The 23,704-nt window shown below is 44.3% G+C and overlaps 1 protein-coding gene across 3 annotated transcripts in view; it reads left to right on the forward strand.

Moving 5' to 3' along the window:
- ZNF423 (zinc finger protein 423) overlaps positions 1–23,704 on the forward strand; it is a 311,689-nt gene that overhangs the window by 59,471 nt on the left and 228,514 nt on the right. For all 3 annotated transcript variants that reach the window (XM_079988711.1, XM_079988710.1, XM_079988712.1), the window contains exon 2: positions 12,598–12,657. In XM_079988711.1, the coding sequence (XP_079844837.1) occupies positions 12,598–12,657 (60 nt within the window). The remainder of the gene's footprint in view (positions 1–12,597; positions 12,658–23,704) is intronic.

The raw sequence follows: 23,704 nt of genomic DNA on the forward strand, positions 1-23,704 counted from the left end.
ATTCCGCCCCCCTCCCGGCTCTTTCTTTAAAAGCCTGTACAAAAGTCTAAGTTGATTTTGTTATTTGCTAGGCTTCAGTCCTGCACGTACCTATGTGGGAGTAAGTCCCATTGAACTAAGCAGGGTTTACTTCAGAGTAGACATGCATAGGATTGCAATACATGGGACCTGAAGAGATTATAAATGCAAATTTATACTCATTTGCACTCATTTTTGCTTTCCCCCACTTTCCTTAAGAAGAATATGTGTGTGTGTGTGTATATATATTTATCCTGGGAGATAGCATAATTAAAATGATGGCGCTGGGGAATATTAGCACTCTTTTGCGCATGCAGACACGCTCACATCAATACTATACTGTTTGTCAATCCTAAACTTGCAGCCTAATACAAATGTATGCTTACATGCAGGAAAGCTTTCTAGCAATTGGTGGTAATTTCTTCCATGCAAGGGAATTATTTCATGCAAGGATTATTGATGTCACAGAATGATATAATACAGGGGTCAGCAAACTTTTTCAGCAGGGGGTAGGTCCACCGTCCCTCAGACCTTGTGGGGGGGCAGACTATAAGCTATCCCCCCCGACTCTCTCCTCCCTTCTCCACAGCACCGGACAAGCCCCGGTGGCTGCTTACCTGTGTCTTGCGAGTGACAGGGGCTGGCGGCGGTGGCGGAGGGACGATGAGCGGTGCGCGAAAGGGCTCTGGAGAGGGGCTGCTTAAAATGGCGGCCGCTCGAGTGCTGCTGCTGCTGCTGGTACCAACAAAGCCCAGACCCTTTCCTCCTCTAGGCAGGGCGGGGAGAAGCCAGGAGGAGGGAGGGAGGAGGCACCGCCGCCATGTGAGGAAGAGGGAGGGAGAGGGAAAGAACTGGCATGCTGGCGATCCACGCAGTGATTCCTAGACCGTCCGTGAGCCAGATCCAGAAGGCAATTGGGCCTGATCCGGCCCGCGGACCTTAGTTTGCCGACCCATGATGTAATGCATAAATGTCTTTATTTATAAAAAATATTTATAGGCTGCTATCACATAGCATCCACTTTCCATGCAGAAGGTCCCAGGTTCAATCTCTAACATCTCCGGGTAGGGCTGGGAATTTCCCCTTGCCTGAAAAGCTGGAAAGCCGCTGCCAGTCCAGGTAGACCATACTGAGATAGATGGACTGATGGTTTGATTCAATATAAAGGCTGGCCCATTCATGAGGTAGACCAAAGGCACCTGACTTGGGCAGTGGAATCCACAAGGTGGCAACCAGTGGGCACCTTGCCTATCCCCACCGGAGAATGGAAAAGTGGTGACAACAGGTTCTGTGTTCTGGCAAGATCTTGTGGAGCTCTTGTGGGAAGCGTGTTTCTTGTTTCTCCAGCTGCTGCACCCACCCACTACGGGAGAAGCGAGAAGAAGTGGCTGCCACTTCCACTGAGATCTTGCAGAGCTCTCGTGAGATCTTGCCGGAAGCTGCTGTGGCTACATGAACCTGGAAAGCAGGGTTTCTGTGGGGGACAGGGAGTGGTGGCGGCACCTTCATGTTTTGCTTCAGGCAGTGGAATGGAATGGGCTGCCCCTGCTCTCACCTTCCTTATTTACTTGGGCTGTGTTTGGGATGCAACCTCATTTTCCCTCTGAGCCCATGCCAGTCACCTTGGATATCTAGGCCCAGTGCTATTTTTCTAGAAAAAGAGGTCCCAGAACTCACCATGAACACCTCACTTGTTCTCTAAAAAATGGCAAATGTGCCCACCTGAGAGGCGCCAGAACTGAGTTCTGGTGAGTTCAGGCTGAAGAAAAACCCTAGTCCTTGTAAAGGAGGTCCCACCCTTGAGAGAATCAGGCCTTGCTTTTCAGAGGCCCTGACCCACTGACTGTCATGTTTAGGATGGCCTTGGCTTGTCAATGCCTAGGGTTGGTGCAATGTCATCTGGTTTGGTGTTGCTGTGCCCCTTCGGCTGATATTGCTAGTCCATTTTGGCCTAGTAGTGATTGGGCTCTGGACCAGGATGGACCATGTCCAGCTTTGCTTGTGTTGGAGGTGCTGAATCAGCAGGCCTGCCACTTTCAAAAAGCCCCTTCAATTTGCTGGAGGAAACAGCTGTCTGGAAAACGCCTGGTGAAAAAGCTAGTCAGGAAAAAAATGGTCTCCCCCCCCCTTTTCCTGTGCTATTTATTTATGGATTAATAGTTGGGTAATAGAAAAGAAAATCTTTACCTTCTAGAGATTAGCAGTAAAGTACGAGGTGTATGTATGCATGGTTTTCTTTCTTTCTTTTTTTATAAAAAAGGCTGAGGTGTGGAAATCTGGGTGAAGATTGATTTATAATTCCAGGAATGATTTAATGGGGCTTTACTGTTGTAACACTTTAGATCATTATATTTTTAATAAGAGGCAAACAGAATGGAATTGGAAGTTTGGTGTGGGCTGAACTTGTTTGTATTCTCCCCCACCCCTCATAAGTAAGTTTAGCGAAAGTTTATCTGTGGGAGCAATTCATTAATAAACTGGGAAAGCAAAGTCTGGTGGCTCACACCAGTTTTGCCCTTCAATAATAAGAGTGCTAGAATGTGCACAATATTTGTATTGCTACTGGGGCATATTTTGGACTGGATTGTGTCCAGTGGCTTGTGGCTTCCTAGCAGACATCACCAGTATACAGGGTTTGTTTATATTATTAATTATCGTTACAGTGCTTTCTGTGTTCTCAGCCTTGTAAAAACTTGTGTTAAGTTGTGGGTGACCAAGACCACCCATAGAGATTTATGGCTTGGGAACTCCAACATCAAAACCAAACCCTCTCCCCTTCTCCACTGTACCATGTTGTTCTTTAAAAACCCTTTCATAAGTTCCTTCAGATTGTTGTGGGAGAGCAAGAATACTGTATTGTGAAGCTGGCATGAAACAAGCAGCTTAAGTGTACAGATGAAGTGTGCTTATTTTGTTTAACAGTTGGGTGAGGGAGTAGGCCTGGAGAACTTGTGTCCCTCTAGGTGTTGTCAGATTCCTGTCAGTCTCAGCACGGTCAGTGGTCAAGGGTGCAGTGGCGGAAAGCAGGCGAGGGTGGGGCTGGCGTGCATCCCTGGGGTGTGGCGCCTCGTCCACAGAGGCGTGGTGTGCATCCTGGGGGCGGGGCATGCCATCTGTAGGGGCGGGGCGCTCAGCGTGGACGGGGGGGGGCGGGCAGCTGCGATGGCACCACACTGGGATTGCGCTGCCGGGGGTGGTGCGCTCCCCTGCACTCCTCTTCCTCTGCCAGTGCAAGGGTGATTGGAGATGTAGTCTAGCAGCGGTTGGGAGGCCCTAAGTTTTCTACCCCCAATCTAGAGAACTATTCTCCCTGATAGGCTATACTTCTAAATATAATTTTTCTTTTCAAATTTGAGGGATTGGTTCAAAAATGCACCACCATCCCTGTTTGCATGGTACTCTTCAGGAGGGACTTCACCTCGTGAGCTGGGAATGTTTGGCTTGGCTCTTACTTACATATCAGATTCATTTTTATAAAGAAAAAGGTATGGAAACTGTGGCATAGGCCAAAGTTTCTTGTTTGTCGCTCCCAGCAAGCCAGAGCAAAATGGGAGCGAGTCAGCAATGTGAGCTACTATGGTCTCTATAGTAAAAGGCGAAAGATTTATACGATCTGAGGTGAAACCAGAGTATGCCTTAAACTTGTGAGCTACTATGGTCTCATTCGTGGTCAGGCATAAATTACGATATGACCTTCAGCCCTTTGTCAATTCAGACACACACCAAACCATAGTTACATGTTCTTAAACCATGGTTTAGCATAATGTCTGAATTTGAGTCAAAATCGCAGTGATTCTGATTTCTTCCCTTCTATGTCTGGAAAGCAGGAAAGAGACAGATTTCTGTGGAATAATAATGCCCAGGAGGATTTAATAGCCCATAATTTGACCTTCTCGGCTAAACATGCTAGTGCTGTTTTTGGTTGTTTGTTTGCTGTTATCATAGCTGTTGTTTCTTCCTCTGATTTCTTTCTTTCTGCCCCCTCCCTCTCCATTTAGTCTAAATTAACTGTAAGGACCAGTCCTATCATTGGACAATGTGAGGGGGTGCCTTAGGCAGCAGATTCTGAGGGGTTTGGAGCAGGCAGGTGTGTGTGTGTGTGTGTGTGTGTGTGTGTGTGTGTGTGCCTCCTAAGCTAGCTGCCTCGAGTATGTTGGAAGATCCTTCCCATTCCCTGTATTGAAATACATTCAGTGGCAGTGTGGTTTTCTGAACATGTGTTGGCATGGGGAGGCATCACATTGTCCTTCTAACCAGGCAGCCAAATGCCCTGGAACCACCCCTGCTAACTCATTGTGTGTGTGTGTGTGTGTGTGTGTGTGTGTGTGTGTGTGTGTGTTTGTGTGTTTCACCCCTACCTCCCTGACCAGGCTTCAGCTGCCTGGATTTCATATCCTCTTCCTTGTCCATTCAGAAAGCTGGTTTCTGCCAACAGAACAAAGCATTCACCAAATCCAAGCATCTGCCCATCCCCATTACGACTTTGCTGGAGAACCTGTGTGAGTTTAGGCTGTGAACTAGCTAAATAAACTGTGTAAAATGCTCCCCCCTTGTCTTTTTTATGGGTTTGCTCAGCCATGAAAGGGGTGATGCATAATGGTCCCATTAAGGAGTGGCAGGGAAAAACTGGCAGAGGGCCACAACTCACACTGCGTCTTGCAATGAGGTTTAGGAAAATGCCCGATAGCCTGTTCTTCAGTTCTCCTCCAAAAACTAAAGAGCAGTTGAGCTTCGAAGGAGAGCTTACTGACCGGAGATTCTTGAACCTGAAAGTGTCCTTAAATCAAGTGATGTATTGTCTTTGCTTGCAGATGCTGTGGCATTTCTGTCAGGCTATAAGCTATATACCGGCCTGCTTCCCCCTCCCACTTCGGCTCACAGGGAAGCCTGAGACTGCAATGGTACGGGGTGGACTGAACTGGCAGAGGTGCTCTGCTCAGCCCTAGGGGAGAGCAATAGCTCAGTGGCAGAGCCCATGCTTTTGATGCAGAAGGTGATACGTTCAATGCATGGTAGAAATCAGGTAGCAGATGATGGGGGAAAAGAGCATCTCTTGAGACTCTGGAGAGATGCTGCCAGTCAGACTCAGTATAAAGCAACTTCATGCATTTTATATGTCAGGGTGTTGGTTGACTATATTCATTCATTTAATGTTGTTTATTTAAAAGCATTTCTTCTTCTTTTTTAATTTATATTTTTTTATTTTTTATTGTTAAAATAATACAACATTAATACACATACAAACATACATTTCATACAACATACCTACATACATACAACATACCTACAACATACCTACACTCAATCCCACAGATAATTCCCATCACCATCCACCACCCCTCACCCTTTGTGTTAGACTTCCAATCTACTCAATTGCAATTTCTTTCCACTTCTATTACTTTCTTTCACACACCTTTAACCTAATTTCATACTTCTTTTTCTATTACAAATTGTTATCCATCTTATTTAGTATTCCAATATTTGAAACGAAACTTGTTTATTCTAATAGGAATTCTGATTTTTCGATATAGTTTTGCAAGTATCTTTTAAAATATTTATTTAAAAGCATTTCTAAATCACTGAATAGTGAAAATCTCTTAAGCACAGAACATAGAAACATTGCATCATAAAAACAACGTAAGGATACAATATAAAAGGTAAAGGTAAAGGGACCCCTGGCCATTAGGTCCAGTCGTGGCCGACTCTGGGGTTGCGGCACTCATCTCGCTGCATACAGCTTCCGGGTCATGTGGCCAGCATGACTAAGCCGCTTCTGGCGAACCAGAGCAGCACATGCAAACGCCATTTACCTTTCCGCCAGAGTGGTACCTGTTTATCTACTTGCACTTTGACGTGCTTTCGAACTGCTAGATTGGCAGGAGCGGGGACTGAGCAACAGGGGCTCACCCTGTCACGGGGATTTCAACTGCCAACCTTCCGTTCAGCAAGTCCTAGGCTCTGTGGTTTAACCCACAGCGCCACCCGCATCCCAAGGATACAATATAAAAACCAGTAAAAGAGTTTTAATTAAAGAAAGAAGCAAAACTCATTCAAAATATGAATTCTGTAACAATAGTCATGGAGGCAAAAAGAAATATCTTTTTAAGATGCCTGAAGTAACTGATGGATAATTCCTCATGTGTGTTTTTGCAGAGTTGGTTATAAGCTGTCACCTGGGCGACTTCAGGTATGTTCACCTGAAAGTACCATAGTTATCCAGGTCTACCTAACGTAGTTCTGCAATCTGTGTGGCAGCAGCACTGTGGAAGTGTTGGTGGGTATTCCTTTTGTTAGTTGTATTCAACAAATTCTTAAGCCACCCTCCTCAATAAGTGGGCAAAGGCTACTAGCCTTCAAAAAGTTTACTGGCCTCTTGGGGGTTAGCAGAGGAAGGTTGGAGAGCTCTCTTTGTCTTGCAGCAGCCTGCTGAATTTCTATGCTGGGGAGGGGGGGTTTCTCTCCCTTGCAGTGGCGTAGCGTGGGTTGTCAGCACCCGGGGCAAGGCAAGTAATTTGCGCCCCCTAACCTGTGGATTTAAGGACGCAGGTGGCGCTGTGGGTTAAAGCCTCAGCGCCTAGGACTTGCCGATCAAAAGGTCGGCGGTTCGAATCCCTGTGGCGGGGTGCGCTCCCGCTGCTCGGTCCCAGCGCCTGCCAACCTAGCAGTTCGAAAGCACCTCCGGGTGCAAGTAGATAAATAGGGACCGCTTACCAGCGGGAAGGTAAACGGCGTTTCCGTGTGCGGCTCTGGCTTGCCAGAGCAGCGATGTCACGCTGGCCACATGACCCGGAAGTGTCTCCGGACAGCGCTGACCCCTGGCCTCTTAAGTGAGATGGGCGCACAACCCCAGAGTCTGTCAAGACTGGCCCGTACGGGCAGGGGTACCTTTACCTTTTTAACCCGTGGATTTGCGCCCCCTAACCCTATCCCTAACCCTAACCCCCAGATGTTGCGGCCGGCCCCCCCTGCACCCCCCACGCTACGCCACTGCTCCCTTGTTTCTTTGCTGTGCACAGAGGAAGGATTGGGTCATTCGTCCTTCTCCTGTGCCAGCTCAGCCACATGGCTGCATGGAATTCCATGTGTTTCCTTGCATGCAATTCCTTCTGCTACTGCTTAAGTACAAGGCTTCTTTAAACACAATGCTTGACCAATAACTGAATCTATGGTAAGGATTGAGAGGGGTGGGAATAATTTGTTTGCTTCACGTTTTAATGCAGACCTATCAAATTCACACTTTCTGAACCAATGTGTAAAGTGGGACACTTTGAAATTTGCACCTTCGCAGATTTTATGTTGTGGTTCTCCAACCAGATTCAGAATCCTAACACCCCAAACGTGTACATTAGTTGAAATAATATGAAAAGATACTCAAGAGTGTATGCATTAGGCAAAATCATGCAGAAAGAATACATATATTAGGAGACATGTGCATGAAAAATGTGTGAGTTTTTCATGTGGAATTTTTAAAACAAAATGACCGGAAGAGTGTGGAAAGGGAGTGAACTGAAATTAGAGGTTGAAAAAATGAGGAACAGAAATTGAGAGATCCATCCATTCCTAACCTATGGAAGACAATATGTGCAAAATAGATCTTTATCCATAGAGGGTATCCACATTAAGGGTCTTCTACAAAAAGCAGAAAGCTGAAATTTTGTGCCCACATAGTCCAGGGGCTCTGATTGCCAGTAAAGTTAACACAGCCACACATATAAAAGAGTAGTGTAAACTAGGTAATATGTGGTGACAGTGGCAGCAAAACTTGTGATGCATTTCTACACATTGGGAGTTTCATGAGGTGGCCGGATGTAGCATATAAGACTCCGAGCAGAGACATTCCTGGGAATCTCTCTCCTCATGAAAGAACCCGACCTAGTTTTGCAATCTGTCAACAGCTCTGGGGAAGTGGTGTTGAGCAAGGTGGTGTGGACACGTTTTTTTAGCTGTGTTGGTTCTGAATGGAAGGACTCTTTCAAATGGGTCAGAAGCCTTTTTAGGAGACTGGAGTGGGGAGTGGTTGTTGTCCCTTTGAAAGGAAAGACTCTTTCCTAAAAGCAGATGTTTCGGTCCTGACAGGGGAAGGGCTTTAATATGGCTCCCATTTAGCTGAAAAGCTAGAGTGAGGCAGTCATGCTTGGGCGATCCTGGAACAGCAAGGGATAGTTGGACAAATCTCAACACTGGCTGTGCCTTCCAAACTGACCATCTGGCTGAGATTTCTGGATCTAAAAAGCCCTTTTATTTTATCAGTCGTAGAGAAGACCCTCACTGCCACAGAAGGAGCGCAAAAGCTGCTGTTAATTATGCTCTCCCCATTGATGTAAATGCCTGTGAGAGATCAGTGGTAGAGCACATGCTTCATGTGCAGAAGGTCCCAGGTTCAGTCCTTGGCATCTCCAGGGAGGGCTGAGGATGACCTCCTGAGACCACAGAGAGTCACTGCTGGTCAATGTCGACAGTCCAAAGCTAGATGCAATAGTTGCCAGACTTTCATAACTAGGCAGTTTCCTATTTTCCTGTGACTTGCAACTATCAGCAAAACACAAACAGCTGAAAATAAAAGTGAAACGTGCTAGAATAAAAACTGAACAAGCCAATAAACACATTGACTAACATTAATTTGAAAGCATCTTAAATATCTTTAAAAGCTGGAGAGGATAGACTTTGCTGGTCATGTAGAAGGTATCAGAGATGGTGGACTTGCACAGTGTTTGGGGTCTACCACAGAGGAGGCCCCTCTCCTCTGTAGCCACCCGCCTGGTCTCCGATGGCCTGTGGAGATCTGAAGGTGATCTAAAGGGGCACACCTAGCAACTCAGTTCTGTACCTTTTAATAGGTTCCATGGTCTCTTTTTCCTTCAATAAATGCCTGTGTCCATTGCTGTGCTGCGAGCAGAGTGGCCACCACGTTTGTGCGTGCCCAAGAGTCCCGTGCTTGTTTTCGTTCATGGATGTTTCATTCTGCAAGTTGTCTGCAGCCAGTGCCTGTGTTAAGTCATGTGAGCCATGACTTCACCCACACCTCCCAGTTGGCCCCCATCAGTTATTGTTGGGGGTACCATTTGGACACCAATATGGGAAAACACTTCAGTTGTGTTCAGCAATGTCTCTTAGGCCATAGTCACACCACACATTTAAAAAACTACACTTTCACTTTAAACAGTCATGTCTTCCCCCAAAGAAGTTTCAGAAGTTTCAGAACGGTAGTTTGTTAAGGGTGTGGAGAGTTGTTAGGAGACACTTATTTCCCTTCCAGACCAACAATTCCCAGAGTGGTTAAACAATCAAAACCTCTTCCTAGGGAATTCTGGGAATTGTGGCTTTGTGAGGTGAGCAGGGGTCTCATAACCGTTTTCTGTATTTTTAATGAACTTTAGCTCCCAGAATTCTTTGGGGGAAGCCATAACTGTTTGATGTGTTATCATAATGTTGAAAATGTATGGTGTTAGTGAGAAGGGTGAAATATTATCGCTTTCCTCCAAAGGCGAAAAGTAAATGGAAAAGAGAACAAAATACATCAGAGTCTCTCTCTCTCTTTCTCTCTGTGTGTGACCTGACTTTATATGTGTGTCAGAATCATAATTTCCCCATTTGGATGACTTGCTAGTAGCTGAAGATTAACGTCTGATTTTATACATTTTCTGAGCAGCGGAAGATCTGAGTCCCCATGGCTGCTTCCCACACGACTCCAGAAATGTTTGTAGGATAGACCGGGAGATCAGCATAGAGAAGCAATCTCACCAATGTTGTCCCTAACCCCAGAGCCCAACGGTGTTGCCACTGGAAGCAAACAATTAGTTTCTTAACCTACCTGCAATTCCATCCTACAAATGTTAACCAGAGTATATGAGATCAGCCATGGGGGAAATGGTTCCTGTACTACTCCAGGAACCTAAATTGGCCTTTAGTTTCAGACAGATAGTCTGCTCAAAAAGAACATTAATTGGAGTTGTTTAGAACTATGATAGTAAAGTTGTTTTCTGTCTTTCTCGCACACTGGGTTATTTTCTGTGTTAGGGTTGTGAAAGAAAGCTCTTTCACATATATGCTCAGGAGGAAAGCCAAGCACACCAATGTCGTGGCAGTCTGTTGAAAAGTGTTTAACTTTGCTTCGGAGGTGCTTCTGAAGCACTGTGTCTTTCTTGAAGTATTAAAGCTGAATGACCTACTGCTTAAGGACTACAGTGGTACCTCGGGTTACATACGCTTCAGGTTACATAAGCTTCAGGTTACAGACTCCACTAACCCAGAAATAATGCTTCAGATTAAGAACTTTGCTTCAGGATAAGAACAGAAATCATGCTCCGGCGGCACGGCGGCAGCAAGAGGCCCCATTAGCTAAAGTGGTGCTTCAGGTTAAGAACAGTTTCAGGTTAAGAATGGACCTCCGGAATGAATTAAGTACTTAACCCGAGGTACCACTATATAGCAGTTGAGGTGTCTGCCCAAAGTCATGCTGCTGATGTGAAGTTCTGCAAATTATCATGCATGGTTAGCTGTGTTTACTGTTAGCACTTAGATAGCATTTCCTCTAATAGTGAACTGTGGTGGTTGAGTACCTATTATTTTGGGAGTGAAATGGGGTCACCCAAAATAAGGTAGCAGCTTCTACATACTTGGGGGATACCTTTGCAATGCAGAAAGTACAGAAACTTGTGAACCAGAATAAAAATTTTCCCCTTTGTTTTTTGTTCATCATGGTTGTGAACAGCAGTTATTCAGGCACTCGCCCTCCCAATACAGTTTTGTTACTATACAGCAGGATCCCCAACGTAAGAGGCTAAATATTGGTTTCATTAAAGAGCTGAAATTGTTCAGTAGTTCTGCCATAAAAATACTCTTCCATCAAAAGTCCATAAATTGCAATAGTTGAGTATTGATTAGAGTACATTGGACATTTATCATTCATATTAAAAAGTCTGTTACTTTTGTTCCAATTTCTTTTTAACCCCCTCTGCATCAATTTGGTAGGCTAGCAACAAGGTTGTTTTGGGCCCATGGGGGAAAGTGGGGCAATAGGCTTCTAGGAAATAAAACAAAATTAATCTAAAGGCCATAACTGCTTTAAGGTCTGATTTCTCTCTCTCTCTATATATAAAATGTCCATTATACCCAGTTGAAATTGTGTGTGTGAATAAACTTAAAAGTGTTGCCGTGGCCCATATGGTAGAATCACAATTTGAGGTTCAGTTAAGAGCTCTGGCTCTGGCCAGAGCAGCGATGTCACGCTGGCCACGTGACCCGGAAGTGTCTCCGGACAGCGCTGGCCCCTGGCCTCTTAAGTGAGATGGGCGCACAACCCCAGAGTCTGTCAAGACTGGCCCGTACGGGCAGGGGTACCTTTACCTTAAGAGCCAGAGTGTCTTGTGATCCAATAGCTTGTCTGTATATTTCCTTTGCAAACAGATTGGACTTTGTATTTGAATTTAGTAAAGCTTCCACTAAACTAAAGCGGCCAAACTGGAATTTTAGCTACTGGTTGCTCTGGCTTTGCTGAAGGGATACCAGTTCATTTGAGATGCAGATTTATTATTTGATGGGGACACAAAAAGTTGCCTTGCATAGAGTCAGATCACTGGTCCATCTAAGCTTTTGTCCCTGCTGACTGGCAGTAACCCTGGAAGGTTTCAGACAGGGGTTTTCCCCACCTCTGCCTCAGGACGAGAAGGACTAAACCTGGGGCCTTCTGCATGCAAAGCATATCCTCAGCCACTAAGCTGTGGCTATCCTGATTGGAGCAAAATGTGCAAAGTATGTTTAATGCAGGTCAGCTCCAAAATTTTGTGCAGTGCAGTTAAAACAGTTCCCCTTCCCCTCAATTGTTACACTATTAAAGCACAAAACAGTAAGGCTTGGACATTTGCACAATACACCCAAAGGCTTGCTGGGCCCACTGGGCTGAAATATTGATATGGATCAGGGATCATGATCCCTGCTTCATTTATCCTCAGTTCTCTCTGAGTGATCTGAGAGTGTGGGTGGCCTATCTTGCAGGGTGGTTGTGAGGATGAATAATTCTAAAGTAGCTTCAGTGCTCCCCCCCCCAATGTTTAGGGGTACTCTCATTTTGAAATACTGCCCCTCCATGATGCCAAACTTAGATTCACAAAATGTTTAGGGGTATGCATACCCCTGCATCCCCTCAGAAAAAAGCACTGTGTAGCTTGCATACTTGAAAGCACCATAGGCAGGTTTTAATAATGACTTGGGTGGGTCGCCGGTCAGATATATTTTTTGTTTCCATGTGAGCACATTAACAAATGTAACTGCAGAAATTCTCAGTTTACCCCCCTGGGTTTCCTGTGGTGTAAGGCAAGGGTATCAAATGTGGTGCCCTCCAGATATTGCAATAACTTTTCCATGGAACAGGCTTTCCCAAACTTTTTCCATCTCAGTGTTGTTAGACACCCCTGACCATTGGCCATGCAGGAGCCCATGGGAGTTGGAGTCCCACCACATTGAGAGGGCACCATGTTGGCCACTCAACAGGTCAGCTGTTTTGAATAATGTGTTAGGTCCGTTTCTCTTTTATCCTGCCCCCTGAAACTTACTGTACTTTTCTTCTTCTTCTCTTCTCAGTTGAAGAAGGCGAGTCATCGGATTTCACTTTGAACTGGGACTCGTCCGTGACCCAATCAGGTAAAGGTGGTGGTTGTTTCATACAGGAAACTGCTTTTTGTGTGTGTTGCATTCCTGCCTTTACTCCCAAACCTATCGGTTGCAACTCAGCTTCTTAGATTGGTTCCATATGTCCAATAAAACCCATTACATACAAAGACTAATATACTCTTATCCTCCCAGGAGCCATTCTTCCTTCTGGTGGGCACATTGAATCGGGTTATGACTTTCTCAGGTATGGCTGCTTTGAAGTCTCCTGCCATGGCCACCGTTGGACCTTCATTCCAATATAATTATAAAAAAGTGACCTTTGATGGGATTTCTCCTCCCCCCCCTTTCAATCTCAGCGATGTAACGTTTGTGTGCTTTCTGTTTTTTGGGAGAAATTGCAAAGCGGCGGAATGTGTCGCTGTTGATGAATTGATGATTGGTTCATTGGTAAAGGGCCAGGGCTCGCTTTTCTGATGATGTGCAAAGGCTTTGAAATGAAGATAAAGTGTAACGACATTCAAGGTTCTGTGTGCTGGCAAGGTCCAGGACTCCTTCAGTAAAGAATGTAATGGAACGGGGTTCTTTTGGGGGAAATCGTTTTAGGAGCAACCTAAAAATATTCCTGCATATAAAGGATTAAAGGCAACCTTGAAATGATTAGCTGTGAGGGTACTGTGAACTGTTTAAAAATGTTTTCAGTATTTTAATTCATTGTATTTTATATTTTAATTGTTAGCACCTTTTTTGTTTGCTGCCCTGGGTGGTTTTGGGAGGAAGCGTATTAAAATGAAATGGATAAGATGGCCATTGGCCATGATGGTGGATATATTGAACCTCCATGTTCAGGGGTAGTTATGGCTCTGAATATCAGTTGCTGGAGAGCATCCTCTGGAGAGTTTTAGGGGCTTCCTAAGGGGATTTTCTCAGGCAATATGAAAACTCAGATCTCATCCACAATATTTATTTACTTATTTATTAATAAAATTTGCACAGTGCTTTCAAGTGTTTGAAGCATTTCACCTGAAATCTAATGCACAGCACCCTGTAAGGTAAGTTGATATCATTCCCCATACTGCAGATGAGGGGGCATGGTGGCTGAAAGAGAGTAGCTTGCCTGTGGCCACCTAATGAGTTGATGGCAGGGGCAAGATTCGAAATGGAGACTTCCTGGTTCACAGCTCTGTTTCTTAGCTACTGTATTAAACCAGCACTCCAAGCTACCTCTCATATGCTACCTTTGAGGGCAAGCTCTTCCAGGGAGTCATTCTTTTAAAGTCCCTTTCATCTTTACATTCTTGTTTAGTATTGTTGCACGACTTGTAACCCAGAATATGGCTGCCCCTTTAAGGTGCAACCCAGTGAGCCCCTTTTTATTTGTGTGGATAGGTTTGCCTGCCAGCATGCAAAGCGGCTTTTTCTCTTTTTCTGAAAGGAGCACTTGCCATGAATCAGCACAAAATTGTTTTTTTTAAAAAAACTTGGGTGGTTCCAGAAAGAAAGAATGCAAATAAATGCCTACTTTGTGATTTTTCTTTTCTTTTCTGGAATTGTCATGGTGAAGAGCACAGATTAGTTTTGGTTTGCTAGAAAATATTTTCCTATGTACACATTCTCCTCTAAGGATCTTATTTTTCAGTTTATGCAAAGCATATGCTGCAGCATATATTTTCCTGGGCCACAACTTCCCTGCACCCGGTATGGCTGTGTTTGAACAACTTTTTTTTACAGTTCTTTTGATGGCGAGTATTTCTGCTCTGAAAACCAACTGCTGGCTGTGAGACAGAAGGCCCCTTTGTGCCTGGAGCTAACAGCGCATTAATAAACAAAATACAAAATTAAAAAAACTTCTGGGTCTCTTACTGGATCTTAATCTCAAGCAGTAGAAGACCAGATTCTCCAGCTACCTTGAATTATATTGAGCGACAGGCAAAGCAACGACATTATATGGGAAACCCCCTTGCCCCAATTCAGAACACTCCAATTTGGGTTTTGGGGAACGTTCTTGAAATCTGTGCTCCCCCCTTTTTGGATCAAGGTGGCAATCCCATGCACACCTAATTTGGGAGTAAGTTCCGTTGAGCTCACTGGGACTTGGTTCTGAGGAGAGAATCATGCACTGTAAGATGTACCACTCTGTTCACTTCCACGCCATACATTTATAGCACATTTAACACATAATTTAAAGATTCTTGGGAAATGTAGTTTGCTAAGGGTACTGGGAATTGTAGCACTCTTGGGGGGGGGTGTAGACTGCAGCTCCCGGAATTCTTTGGGGGAAGGCCATGTGCTTCAAATGTATGGTGTGGGTGTGGCCAATTTTAGAATAATAGAATCATAAGGGACCACAAGGATCATCTAGTCTGATCCCCTGCAATGCAGGAATCTTTTGCTGAAAGTGGGGCTCGAACCCATGCTCTACCAACTGAGTTATCCCAGGAGAGCAATAAAGTTGCCAGTGTTCTTTCCTTAGATTTCTCTCATTGTGTGGGAACTGTTGTGGCATGACTTCTTCTCGCGTCACCAGAGTACCAGGCCGCTGGAAGCTGGGGCCAACAGTGCAGGATGATGTTGTGGCCTGGGGTTCACCCATGAGGCTGAGAACTTACTGCGTCACCCAATGTGGCATGCGAAGGAGATGTGATGCAGAAGAACTGGTGAATGTGAGGAGGAGGTTCACCCTCATTTGTTGGCCCTCTTTGTCCAGGACAGATGAAAGAAAGTTCTTCTTCCTGGAGCACATAGTTATTAAACTATGGAAGTCGCTCACACAGGAGACAGTGATGGCTGCCGACTTGGATGGCTTTAAAAGAGGAATAGACAAATTCATGGAAGAGAAAGCTATCAATGGATATGAACCATGTTGGCTATGCTCCGCCTCCACAGCTGGAGGCAGTAATGCTTCGGAATACCAGTTTCTGGAAACCACAGGAAGGAAGAGGACTCTTGTGCTCAAATTCTCCTTGCTGGTGTTCCACAGGCACCTGGTTGGCTGCTGTGAGAACAGGATGCTGGATTAGATGGGCCATTGGCCTGATCCAGCAGCCTCTTCTCATGTTCTTATCTACTGCTGTTGTTGTTGTTATTATTATTATTTATTCATTTTGTAAGTTCTTTATAAAACTTAACAGTAAGGGTGGCTTTTTGGAACTTGCAGGTTCAGGAGCAGACTATCTCTGTTTGTTGGTTTCTTGGGGGTGGGGGTGGGTGATCTGCCTTCATGCCCTGCTTATCCGCTTCTTGGAAGGATCTGATTGGCCACTGTGGATGTTGGACTTGAGGGATCTTTTGTCTGATCCAGCAAGGCTGCTCTTGCGTTCCGTGACCTGCATTAGCTACACAATTCATAGCAGTGATTGGCGAAGTTCTGTGCAGGCTGCAGAAACCAAGCCCCTGCCCTTCACCCACCCTGGCTTCTGTGGTTACGCTTGGCATTTCTCCTGCATTTCCAAGCTTACGTTGCAGAGGCTTAAGGACTGCAATTAAAATAAAATAAAATAAAACAAAGTTCTGCAATGTTAGTTTTGTCTGTGGCTGCAGAACTGCAGAGTCCCCGTAGCTCTGTGGCAATTCTTGGTGTCACCTCAATGATACCAGTTTGTCTGTGTCTGTGCAGGAGGATAGTGTGGTGCCCAGCTGCCCACACTCAAGGAGCGATGCATCCGAATCTCTGAATGTGTGTGCAGTTCAGTCTTCATGCTTTCTGATGTGCAAATAGAGAAAGGGAGTGAAAGGGAGATCCTGTTAATTTAAAACATCTGGCAAAATGATTTGGTTTCGTGGACTTTTTCTTCTTTTTTTTGAAGTGGCAGAGGCAATGGCAGGGGAGAGGAGAGAGAGAGCAGAGGGTGCGGGGAGATGTTGTTGATTTGGGCCGGGGCACAAAAATGAAAAGTGAGGCATGTTTATTCCCCCGTTATTGAAGTTCTACATCACTTTGCTGGTGCTAATGCAAACAGGAAGATCATAAAGGAACATAATGAAAGTCTTGCACACTGGGACCATGGGGCTGGTTTCGGTTACTGAATATAGCTTTGGAGACACCCCACGCAATGGAAAGCAACTCCACAGTATTACTCCACTATATATTATGGCTTTTTAATGGTTTCTCCACATCCACCTCTATTCTTGTATAGCTTTTCCATCTTATTCCACTCAGAAGCTTCATGTAATCTTTTTCTTTTTTTTATATGCTGCTCAGTACAGCCGAACAATATAATTGTGCTTGACTTTTTTTAAAAAAACTTACAATTCTATCACTCAAATCTTATTAAAAAATTAAGGGGTGTCCATATCATTTTCTTTATGTCTCATTATAACCAAGTGACAGCATCCAGAATAATAGATTGGGAGGGGCACAGAAGGGGCAAGTTTTTGGTGGGGTAGGGTAGAGGTTTGCCCTGCATGTTGACTGCTGTAAGAGCGATAAATTAGATTTTATGTTAACAATTCCTTGCTAAACACATTTTCCTTTGGAGTATCTCTCATAGATTTCAATGGTATAACTTTCAAGTGAGCATGTTCAGGACTGCAAACATCATTTTCCAGTGCTATTTTTTGAGAAAAAGAGGTGCTGGAACTCACCATGAGCACCTACCTTGTTGTCTTGTAATAGCAATGACGACCGCCTAAGAGGTGCCAGAACTTAGTTCCAGCTGAAAAAAAGCTGTTATTTCCTGTTTTTGATGCTGTTATAATTACTAATAGTGTTTTTCTTTTAGGTAAATGCAGAGGTCCAACAGTGGGGAGTCAGCTGTGTTGGTGGGGGAGGGAGTGTACCACTTATATTATCACTTTTTACTCTTGGCTATTTCTTACTGTACATTTCCATCTAAGGTCGTACCTTGGAAGTTGAACAGAATCCATTCTGGAAGTTTGTTTGACTTCCAAAACATTCGGAAACCAAAGCGTGGCTTCTGATTGGCTGCAAGAAGCTCCTTCAGCCAATCGGAAGCTGTGGAAGCCCCACAGCTTCAGCTTCCAAAAATCATTCGAAACTGGAACATTCACTTCTGGCTTCTGATCATTTGGGAGCCAATTTGTTCGAGAGCCAAGGCGCTTGAGAGCCAAGGTACGACTGTATTTCATCTAGGTTTTACTCAGAGTAGACCCATTGGAATGGACCTAATTTAGTCATGATAATTTCAGTGGGTCTACAAAGAGTAAAATCTAGTTGAATACTTAACGTTTTGTTTAACCCACGATCAATTAGCAAACTTTTATTATTACTGTTTTAATAATTACATTTGTTAGGTGCCTACTACAAAAATGTTTCAATGCAACTTGCATACAAAAATTACATTGCAGTACAAAATAAGGTTTAAGAACGACAATAAGCACTGAAATTTATCATTGACCAATTCTGAAAGCATCAGACAGACACCCCACTTCCCTCCAGCCACGTGATCAAGAAATAAATTTGCCAGCTGCAGCACCCACAGAGATATTCCCATGCATTGTCCAGTCATTGCAGTGGAGGAGAGGGAATTGTAAAAAGAGCCAAATTCCAAGATCCCATGCTTGAGAAATGTAGGGAATGGGTGCACAGATGCCTTGAGTTGACCTGAGGCTTGCCCAGTTGACTTAAAAAGACAATAGAATTGCGAACATCAAGCAACATGTTCTAAATTTACAGGCAGGATCCTGCATACGCAGGATCACTTAACATAGACTGAGCTATGTCTAAGCTGTATAGAGGTGGTGAGTATGCATTGCTGTTTGTATCGAAGCTCCCTGTTTATGGAATGCTCTCCCCAGGGAGGCCCGTCTGGTGCCAACTCAGTCCTTGTTTTGCCCCTAGGCAAAGGTGTTGTTGTTTCCCTGGGCATTTGAGCAGCTACAAGGATTGGGTGTTTTAATATGTTTATGTATTTTTATTATTGCATTTTTCTCACTTTGTGCATTGCTGAAGAACTTCTTGTTGTGAGAAGCAATACATAAATCCAGTAAACCTAATGCAGAGCAGGGGCGGACTTAGGTCATTTTTGGTAATATAGTGCCTTGAGCGAGGCCAAAGTTTGGCTCCACCAAATAGATATTCTCAGTTTTGGACCCCCTCAGCTCTGCATCCTAAGCCCTAAATCCAATGCTGCACAAGGAATATGAATAAGTGCTTTTCTGGATCTGATCAAGGTCCAGCCCTCTGGTTTCTTTTAAAAAATGCTAGCAACCAGGAGATGTTGGCTCCTCCACTAGAAATTGGTCGGTGCTTCATCTGTGGATGGCAGTGAACAAACCAGAAAACATTTAGGAAGAGGGACAATGCAAGACTCATATTCACCAGGCCAATCATGGGAAGGCTTAACAGGGTGGGGATTTCAAGTGAAGATTCCCCAAATAGCTACAGATCACAAGATCCTACACACATTGTTGAAACAGCTTTATGCTGAATCAGACCTCTGATACATCTTGCTAGGTGTTAAAAATTCTGAGGGCCGATTCTCTCCAGATCAACCTTCATAGTCTCCTGGCTCTGCTACCTGAGATTTGTTGTCACTAGAGATTCTAGATCTCTAGATTCTAGATCTCTAGTGGGGCTTCCCTCATACAAAGCTTGTGCCCCACTGCTGAGCTGGAGGCTTTCCCTGTGTTGTGATGGTGCCATTTTATTGCGCTGGCATCTGTAAAAGATGCATACAGAAAGCATCCAATCTGGAAGCAGCAGCAGTTTTGGTGGCAATCCATGGAAATCTGAATTGTGATGAGATTGACTCAGACACCTGCTTTACCATGGGGAAACCCTGGCATTGCAATGGCCCCCAAGTTCGCTGTGTCTCTGCTTCTATGGGGTACTTGTATGATGACAGTGTATGTCCTCAATGTTAGGAATGTAACCTCGACTGAGCAAATGTCTCATGCCAATGTTTTCTATATGTTTCCTTGGAGCCTGTTCTTTCCAGCACTGTGCAGTGCAATGCAGCCATGGTGGTCTTTCAATTCACATGCAGAGCTTATAAAATGTGGCCTTCTGGAGTTTACAGTCTCAGCAGGACCAGAGAGGCAGCCTCAGATAGCTTGCTGTGAGTGGAGGTTTAAGAAAGTTAACTGTATGGTTGAAGCTGTAGTAGTGGCTACCAACGTGGATGGCTTTGAAAGAGAAAAGGGGAGATCCATGGAAGATAAAGCCATCAGTGGCTACTAGCCATGATGGCGATGTTCTTCCTCCATTGTTGGAGGCACTATGCCTCTCTTAACAATTGCAAGTGGGAGGAGCACTATTGCACTGTAGTCCTGCTTGCAAGTTTGCCATGGGGATCTGCTTGGCTACTGTGAGACCAGAATGCTGCACTAGATGGGGGTTTGGCTTGATCTAGCAGGGCTTTCTCTTAACCTTGTTTTCCATCTGAACTTTGGCAATGTGATTACTGATTTCTGACTCTTTGTTTGAAACAATAATGAGCTGGATGGACCCATGGACTGGCTCTTAATGAGGATCTCAGGGTCTGGATGGCTTATGAATGTGTGTGTTGTTGTTTTTCTAATAACCACATTGTGGTTTTAGTTTCAATGGACAGAATGGTATTCTCTTTGTGCTTGCTGCGACTTAAGAGATCTGGCTTTCTATTAAATAGTGGTTCAGGAACATTTTATTGTTTAAATACACCAACATCTTACCCGGGCAGGAGGTTGTTTTCCCAGAGGTGCATGCGATAGAGCTTGAGTTCACCTACTCTTTTCACGACACAACAATTGTACAATGTACTGCTTGCGTGCACATTTGATGCGAGTCACCAACAAAGGGGTAGGCTAAGGAAGGAGGTGTCAGGGGAGACTCCTGAAAAGATGATGGCAAGGGAAGCATTTGCTGGTCAGAGTTTGTAAAAAAAAAAGAAAGAAAAAGAGGTTTTTAAAAGTCCCCCCCCCCAAGATTTAATAGTTGTCTGGCCAGCTTATTGCATTGCACTGCTACATGGTTGTTGTAATATATCACGGGTGCATTATCTTGAGGAGCAACAAGGGACATGTTAAAGAAGCAAAGAAGTCTTACTAAATATATAGAGAATTTAAGGCATTTTTAAAGACTTACGGGAAGTTTAAAGATATACAGCTTGCTGGGGAGTTTCTCATTAGCCTTCGTAGGCAGCCTTTGGAGAGTGGGGTGGGGGAGAAAAGGTTCAAAACAGTTATTTAGTCTTTTAATATTGATGAACATTTGAGTGCCTTTCTTGTTCATATTCATAAGAATGATATCACAGACTCAAAGCCATAAATGTAGAGGTGGTGGTGGTTGTTTGCACCTCCCTCCCCACAATGGAGTAGGCATTATGTTAACAGACATTATTATATTGTTGGGGAAAAGGGAGAAAGTGGCAAGGTCTTTCGCCTTGTCCTTTTTTGTAACCTTTTTTGCGATAATATGAATAATAATAAGAAGGTGATTTTCTGCTGGATCAAAGTGCTATTATAGCTGGGACATTTATATGTGTTTTGTAATTTTGATGTGCCTGTTTGTATGGGAAATGGTTATGCATGCTGATAAACAGTTTGTTTTTGTGTATGCATTTCTGCTTAGGAATGCTAATGATTAAGTGGTATATAAATGCCAAAAGAAAATAAACAATCATTTTTGGTGCAGTTTCAATGGATAGCCAGTGACCACAACTTTCTTTGGGTTTCAGGACCATCAGGACCTCACAATTCTGGTCGCCTGTGTTTATTTTATCTCTCCCCCCCTTAAATTTATATCCCACCCTTTTCTGTTATGGGACCCAGTTGTTGTTGTTCTCTATTTGACTTCTTAGTCATGGGAAATTAAAAAGTCTCTAAGCGACTTACAACAAAAAAGGCATAGTATAAAAACAGACATTACTCAAAATGTCACCCATCTAGACGCTGGGCAGACCCCAACCTGCTTAGCTTCAACAAGGTTGTGACTTCATTTGCCTTCAGACCATACCAGGCTATTCTGCATCTTCTTCTCTGAGAGTCAGCATCTACAACATTTTATCTCCTTACACTGGGCCTACCACTTTTGGCTGTGCTGTTTCCACATCTTCCTTCCACTACAGCAGGAGTGGGGAACTTGAGACCCTCCAGATGTTGTTGTATTCCAGGCCCCATTAGCCCTTGCCAGGATGGCCAATGGTCAGGGCTGATGGGAATTGCAGCCCAAAGATACCTGGAGGGCTGCAGGTGACTCCATCCTTGCTCTGTAGCAACCGAAGCGTCCACTGTGCTACTTCACAATAAGGAACTGTCTTTCTTTAAGTGTGTTCTTATGAAAATGATTTCTCAGTCTCTAAGCAGGACCCATGTTCTCCAACCCACCCACCCACCCACCCAGAATGCAGATAGATGAGTGGTTTCCCTTAGTTGCATGCCTATAGAAATGAAATTGATCATCACCTCAAATCTGAAGGAAGCGGGAATATGTGGGGTGTCTACTTGTTCAGAGGGTCCATTGGGTTGTGTAAACAAATCTGAGGCGGAAAGAAACAAATGTGGCTTTCTGTCATGTAAACAAGCTACTGCCTTGCTGCCGTTGATTCCATACGCCCAAGTAATCTGCCGCCTTCCTGCTGTGGTCCTGCCAGTAAGGTGGTTTACCTGAGTTCAAACACTGTTTTTGTCAGTGAGCCGGTCTTTTAATCAGGAGGAACAGAAAATCCTGCCCACGAGGTATAGTTTAATTGCTTCATGCAACTCAATACAGCTGAGATTGCTAGTTACAGCCACATATTTCTCTTGTTGGATTTCACTGCTGGGCAAGGGCAAATTGTTTTGACCTGTGCGTGTGTTTATAAAGTTAGTATAGTTAGTGAGGAAAGTTTTGGACCAGGAAGGCATGAGCTCAGACAGACATGAATTTTGGTAGGTAGACTTGAGCAAGCCTCTTACATTTAGTCTGAATTATCTCCCGTGGGGTTTTTATGTGAGGATAAGATGGGATAAGGGGGACGCAGGTGGCGCTGTGGGTTAAAGCCTCAGCGCCTAGGGCTTGCCGATCGAAAGGTCGGCGGTTCGAATCCCTGCGGCGGGGTGCGCTCCCGCTGCTCGGTCCCAGCGCCTGCCAACCTAGCAGTTCGAAAGCACCTCCGGGTGCAAGTAGATAAATAGGGACCGCTTACCAGCGGGAAGGTAAACGGCGTTTCCGTGTGCGACTCTGGCTCACCAGAGCAGCGATGTCACGCTGGCCACGTGACCCGGAAGTGTCTCCGGACAGCGCTGGCCCCTGGCCTCTTAAGTGAGATGGGCGCACAACCCCAGAGTCTGTCAAGACTGGCCCGTACGGGCAGGGGTACCTTTACCTTTACCTTTAAGATGGGATAATTGCAGTTATAGCTAATAAGCATCCATCCCTAAAGTCATGTAGGAAAAAATCATGACCACATCACAAAGTATTCTATGGCAATAGCAAAAGTATATACACTGTTTTAATTACAGGCATGATGTTGGAGCAAGCCTATTTTTGACACAAAGGTGAAGCAGGTGTAGTCAACTGTCATTAGCTGAAACTATGGTTTATTAACAAGCCAGGATAATATCACCTTTATTTGCATCTTTTTCCACCTCAACTTCTGTGGATCATGTGATGCATCCTGGCTGTTACTCAAAAATGTCATTTGGTGTTTTGCCAGCACTTGTTAGTGTTAAACACCAGGCAACTTTTTAATTGCCTGTGCTCTTTTTTTAAAGGTAAAATTAGCAGCTTTCAATTTCAAAGACCAACTACAGAACAACAAACTGTGGTTAGTTTGTTTTTTCTGCTCTTCTTCCCACCTTGTATATCTCTATCTCTGTTGGCTGCAGCAAAGGAATATTCATTTCACTGTGATTTACATGGCACGGTTTCCCTTTTTGTTTGTTAAGGCGTTGGAATCTGACTGAGAAATAGCACTTCTGTATTTATTTATTTTTTAAAAACCCCTTTTAAAAGTCCTCTTTTCTTTCATCTTCATTTTGCACATCACTAATTCTTATTTAATTCCCATTTCCTTAATTGCCTTGTTAACAAATCCACAAAATATGACACTTTTATATTCAGCAGGCGACAGTTTTCCTTCCCTGTTACAAAATGTAGGGGATCGTCCAAGCCAGTATTAGACACTTGTATCCTTCAAGCAGCCTTTGTGATTGCACC

The sequence above is a fragment of the Podarcis cretensis genome (assembly GCF_951804945.1).
Source record: "Podarcis cretensis genome assembly, chromosome: 8".
Classification (NCBI taxonomy): domain Eukaryota; kingdom Metazoa; phylum Chordata; class Lepidosauria; order Squamata; family Lacertidae; genus Podarcis; species Podarcis cretensis.